Raw genomic sequence first — 6,016 nt, forward strand, 5'->3', positions numbered from 1 at the left:
GTCAGTCATCTGAGTTAGTGCTCGATAACACACTGCTCTTTCTTCTTGGCAAGGTCTAGAGTTGCCACATCATGCAGAATATTTCTCCTAATTTGCTCCTTGTTTTTAATTCCTCTATTGTGCACATTGCTAGTGAGTTGGTATTTTTATTTGGTTGCCACACCACCTTTTCTTAGTTCAATATTTCATTCTGGGTACAGGGTTTCTCTTGTGTCAGCTGAAGCCCTCTCAGGAGGCTCAGACTGGGTGGTCCTCAGTTCTGAATGACATCTCTCAGTGATTGCTGGATCAGCAGGGTTCGTGTGTCATAGATCAATGTTGCGCAAAGCTCCATAAATATATTATCTTTTCAGTGTATTTTATTTGAGCGAGATGCTGCTGAGGGATGCATAGGGTGTGAGTTAGGCACTGAGACTCCACACTTAAATGACACCAGTGTGCCGCTCTAAGTCTAAGCCATGCACTCCACTCGGATTATTTTATTATATGCTGCTTCTGCCTCAACAGGTGTCGCTCCATGTTGGGTAGGCACTCTAATATTACTTAGTGGATTGACACACATTTGGATTCACAGAATTCACAAAATTACATGTATGAACATGTTGCATGCATGTCACTGTGCTGGCAATTGCTGGATCACGTGCATGTTGAACTTGCAGAAATTTTTCCTTCGCGCCTTGTCTTCTCCCTTCCTTCTCTCTTATGGTTTGGTTTCCCTGCATCAACAGCCAGCTCTGTTATGTGGCTTGACTCCTGGATATTATGGTTACCACTCTCTAAACTCCTCGCTATCATGTTGAACAGTCTGGTCAAATTTTCTTCAAGTCAGCACAGCTGTTCCTGTTACAAAGTCGAGGAATCCAGAGAAGTACGATGTCACCGAGATCTTCGAAGGTGTGAAGGCATTTGCTGTGACTCTGCTCTGCTTATGCTCATCCAAAATTCTAGGCAATAATTGGGAACTCGTTACAGACTTGATGGCAAAGGCGAAGCAAGTCAAATATCTCATACGGTCTCTGCCACAGCCGGAGGAAAGGGAAAATCAGGTATGCGGTCAGTGTTCTGCATAAGTTCTATGAATGCTAGTGTATAGGATTGGTGACTGACTTCTAATGTGGTGCAGGACACACTCTCTCTGGCTGGACTCTGACACATCTGTTAATATATGCAAGTTCCCTTGTTGTGGTTCTTTGCATGTGACACTGACTGCTGGTCTGTATGTAGTCCACTGTGTGAATGCCATGATTTGAAAGTGGAACTGGCAGAGACGGTTAGCATTATTGGTGGTGGCTTGGGGTGAGTTTCATTCACATATCTCATGTTCCTTTGCTCAATTCCTTATTCCCAGGGTGCTTGTAGCTAATCAATAAGCCTCGAAGTGATCTGGAAGGCCATGGGGTTATTCTAATGGTTTATGTGAGTGGTTCTAAAAAATTCACTATTTCTCCATTAATCAAGTTCACTACAGTGTATTGGCTGCACATGTTGGTGGATTAGATAGTAAGGTATTGCAACAGTTACTTTGTAAAGTCCATTGTATCATATATACTGTTTAAATGCAACCATTTTCATTCTAATTTGTCTGGTATGGCCTTTTTGTGAGGCAGTATAACTGCGTGGATGGGGTGGGGTATAACTGCATGGCTGTATATAATCCGCCATATGGGGTGCATGGATTTATGTAGGTACCTTATAGAGCCATGCGCATGTATAACTGTATAGCTCGCATGATTCACATGGTGCCATGTGTGCCATATGGATGTTAACTTACTGATGAAGGTATTTAAGTAGCAAGATTTTGTAGTATTCTGTACTTGTTTGCCTTCTAAGCAAACATGATCTACTCACTAGGCAAACGTGCCTGAGCACACAGTGCGCATGTTATCCAACACTACTGAGAGAGCAGGGGCCGTATCCGATACTAGACCTGAGAGAAGGTTATTGTAATGTTATCGGTATTATGTTTCTGACTGACTCATGGGATCTAGACGTGACTTTCTACCTTCATATCCAACCAAATATAAATTCCTTACCAAAACATGACCTGGATACCCTCTCGGTGTCGGTGATATTCAATGCCCCTGCCATCACTTCACGATCACCTCCCGAGATGTCATGGCCTTTCAGCTTCGTCGCAAATGGCACCCCCATACCTCCCGAAGAAGCCGAGCAAATCCTCTCAGCTAAAATCGACATGAGTGCTCAGTTGGTATCTTATAAAGTACGGCCATCGAAGGGGCCTCAGCGCGTTTGCGTGAATTAGCAGCTATGTGTGGGTTCGATCCTGCTCTGGAAGGAGCAGATATATGCAACTATTTCGGCTTGTTTCCTTTTGAAATATTTGATGAAACGGGCGGCAATGTTACCGGTTAGTGTTCTGTATGAGTAATTCTTTTGTAATTTATTGTGCTAGTTTACGATTGAACCCAGATGACGTTTGAGCAGTAATGGCCTCATACGCGGCAGTATCGAGAGGCAAGGTGGGGGGAGCTTGAGTACCAAAACATCTGTCGCAGTTGTTACAGAGTAGAAGATAGGATTCCATCGAGATCTCCAATGTGGTATATTAAGAATAAACCATTGGAAAATAGTCCCAAGTTTTACTGTTACAGTACACAGCTGCATTACGTGCTGTTACTAAGGCGCAGATTATACAATAGCATCCCAAATCCAGGCGTATCGGCCGTCCTATAATCGTAATCAACCATCAGTTCCTATTCCGCTTGCAAAATGTAACTTGAACACACCCCTGCTCTGGCCGATTTTCCATCACCGCCTCGGTCACCCACGGAGCTATAACATCATCAGCACACCGACTTCCACGACGCCAGGAGAAGAAACCGACCTTCAAGCCCCATCTTTACCACATATTTCGCGTACGACAACTCGAATATACCGTCTTGCACTCCACACGAAACAATCGAAATCTCGGTCCATGGCCCGTTCACCAAAACAGCTTGACAGCGAGCCAAGCTGGGGTCGTACGGGACGTTATCGTCTCCTGTATTATACCGAGCCAAGTAAATGGCAAGGATAGCCTTGGTGGTCGTGGTGATGGAGAGCAGAATGATCGAGCCTAAGTGGGGTGATTGCTGGACGATGGCGATCGCATCGAGTTCATGTCGAGCACTTGCTCATAGTAAGTCCTGCCCTTTCCAAGCTCTTCCTAAAGAAAGTAATCAGATCTTGGAACTGCTTCATGGTGCTAAAGAAACGTACCGAGGCGGCCCAACGAACGCCAACGTTCACGCATAAAGCCAGCACAGACCACAATCGGTGAAGGCTACGTCATCAGGAAAGAGGACGGCCCTCCGCTTGTCTGGATGGTGGTAGGCAGGGTCGAGCTCATAGAAGTTATCTTGTTCACGAAAATTTCAAAGGATCCTCTGCAGAAAAAAGACGGTCAGATTTCACGCACGATACGTACATCCCATGAAAAAACTGACCTGATACCCAAAATCCAAACGATGGTTCTGCCATGTTCTTGAGACCGAGATATCTTGGCAATAGACAGGGAGAGTAGACAGAAATATTGGTTCATCACGGAAAGCAAAAGGCAGGAAGAGAGAAATGCTCCCAGAAAAAGAGGGGAGTCGCGTCGATGATGGTGGTAGGAAGCAAAGAGCCTGCAACCGGGTAATCGGGCCGACGCGTCTCTGCTCTCGTGCTCTCATGCCGCGTGACGCACTATATACTCAAATTCAACGTCAAAAACGATGAACTGCAAGAAACATCTAGTACACCGGTTCAATGAACTCAAAATTGACTAACTCAGATGTTGCTCGCTCACAGCGTTGTACGAGATGGAAGACCCTCGTCTTATCACCCGGTGAATCCATGCTTATTATCACGGCATTCACAATTTTAACTTGTACGTGAATACACATCTCTGAGCTCTTCTCTACCAAAGTGTAATTATTGTGCCTCGTTTTCGAAGAGCGTCAACCCTAGACAAAGTATCCCCTCTGAGCCCGCCTCCCATCCTCACACCTATCACAACAGACTCGAACGCCCGATGCTCAACCAGATCCATAACAGCAGCCTCATCCGCACTTTCCGACCAGACAAGCTGCAAATGCTGCAACGCTGGAAGCATCCTTGGATCATAAAGCCCCTGTATGAAATTGGGAGTAATGAGACGCATTTGCACCCTGTTTTGCTCCACGATGGATAACCTCAGGAGGTTCGGCGCCATGCGAAGGATGGAAAGTGCATCGGTGGAAGGAAAGTCAACGGTGGTGAACGTGAGCTCCGTGAGAGACTGGGAGACGCGTTTCACGAGGTTGCGAAATACCTCTGCCTTGTAAGCGTTACGGTACACTTCCTGATCAGTGCTGGCCAGCTCTAGGGAAGTGAGGTATGGGATTGTCGTTTGTGAAACATAATCTCTGACATTGTCTAGCAGCACATCTTGGAGAAGTAACTTTCGGAAGGGAAGGTCGCTTGTGTTGAGCAAATCCAGATTGCAGCCATGAAAGGTAGCTGTGGCAACATTGGGGAACCTCTTATGGCGCTGCAAAGCGTCGATGTTCCGCGATCGATAACCAGAATAGTGGATCGTCGTGATCTGTTCGTCCGGCAAGCGGAAATGTGCGATATCGAGGTAATTGCCCAAAGAAAGGGTACGCAATTTCGGAGCATGCGCAAATAGACCGATGACCATCTCATTAGGGAATGCTTCTAACATTCCGCAGAGCTCGAGATGTTCCAGTTCCGGAAATTCAATGTGGCTATCTTCTAGCGCTACGTTATCGAACTTGAAATTCAAATCTAGGGAGATGTTCTTCAGGCGGCGCAAATTAATGGCGCTGCCGCCGTAGAACAACGAATCCAAACAGTGATAGTCGGTCCGCAGAATGCTAAGGTATAGGTCCGACGGTGGGTACCGTGCTGATACATCGAGGGATAATGGGAGCTCGCAGGAACGCTCTTCGACCATTTTTGAGAGGTTTTTCAAACGCGGCAATAGGTCTGAGTTGTCCACGTTGGCAAATATGGATGTCCAAAGTTGAGGTGAAGAGAGACATATGTCGCGCCAATATGTGCAGACAGCAGAGAGGTGGAAAGGTCCTTTGCATGCGAATCGCCTCTCATTGCGACCATCGTAGGATGGGACAGGAATGCAGACGTGTTCAAAGATGATGGAAACGACCTCTGGGGGAAGCGTGCGAATGGGTGCAGCAAGAGATCGAACTTTCCTAACCGATTTCCTGGTCAACTGGCGCCCAGCTTCGAGGGTCTCCACGATGGACTTCAAGTTGGATATGTGCGAATTGTACTCGGATACCTTCTTGCGTAGTTCTGAGAGGGTTTGCGAATACGCTTCTTCTTCCAATTTTGGAATAATCTGTCTTCCGGATCGTAGATATGCATCGACATCGAGAGAAAGAGAAGAGACTTGGGTATTAAATGAGTGGCCGCAGTTTCTACAAAGTGTGATGGAGGCTTGGATTTGGGCCATGGGCGTTGTAAGGGAGGAATATGTGTTTGAGGGCGTTCTTGAGGTCTCAGGAGATGAAACCCGAATAAATAAGTGTAAAGCAAACGGCAGACTTGCGGCAAACTGAGACTTGAGCGTTTCGAGTCGATGATCTTCGAAAACATAAGACGACATTAGGAGAGAAGAGCTCGTGAATATATTATACGCACGAGTATACGTGGTACAAAGAGATGATTGGTGTATCACCGGATGAATTCTTACTCTGGCCCATTTGCCATCACAGCCTTGGTCACCCACAGAGCTATAGCGTCATCAGCACGACTTTTCCCCGATAGCAGGAGAAGAAACAGACCTTCACGCCCAATCTCCACCGCAGATTCGCGTACGGCAACTCAAAGATACCGTCTTGCACTCCACACAAAGCATTTGAGACCTTGGTCCATGGCCCGTTAACCAAAACAGTTTGACAGCGAGCCTAGCTAAGGTCGTATCGTCTGCTATATTATACCGAGCCAAATATTTGTACGTACCCTACACTCATCGGTATGCGTCGAGGAAAGGAGAGCAGTTATACCA

General features: G+C 46.4%; 2 protein-coding genes across 2 annotated transcripts; one reads left to right on the forward strand and one right to left on the reverse strand.

Moving 5' to 3' along the window:
* Positions 1–809: 809 nt before the first annotated feature.
* Positions 810–1,046, forward strand: EV420DRAFT_1235449 (uncharacterized protein; the record flags this gene model as incomplete). Its single annotated transcript, XM_060466580.1, has 2 exons — positions 810–894; positions 949–1,046. Coding segments are annotated over 2 exons (183 nt in total), but the record flags the coding sequence as incomplete, so codon positions are not given.
* Positions 1,047–2,624: 1,578 nt separating this feature from the next.
* EV420DRAFT_1487773 (uncharacterized protein) lies at positions 2,625–3,480 on the reverse strand (the record flags this gene model as incomplete). The annotated part of the gene is made up of 5 exons (XM_060470563.1): positions 2,625–2,688; positions 2,748–2,793; positions 2,846–3,076; positions 3,269–3,358; positions 3,447–3,480. The coding sequence occupies 5 exons, from the start codon at positions 3,478–3,480 to the stop codon at positions 2,625–2,627; spliced, it is 465 nt and encodes a 154-aa protein (XP_060322122.1).
* Between the last annotated feature and the right edge of the window lie 2,536 nt (positions 3,481–6,016).

This window comes from Desarmillaria tabescens (genome assembly GCF_030435595.1).
Source record: "Desarmillaria tabescens strain CCBAS 213 chromosome Unknown EV420scaffold_137, whole genome shotgun sequence".
Lineage (NCBI taxonomy): Eukaryota > Fungi > Basidiomycota > Agaricomycetes > Agaricales > Physalacriaceae > Desarmillaria > Desarmillaria tabescens.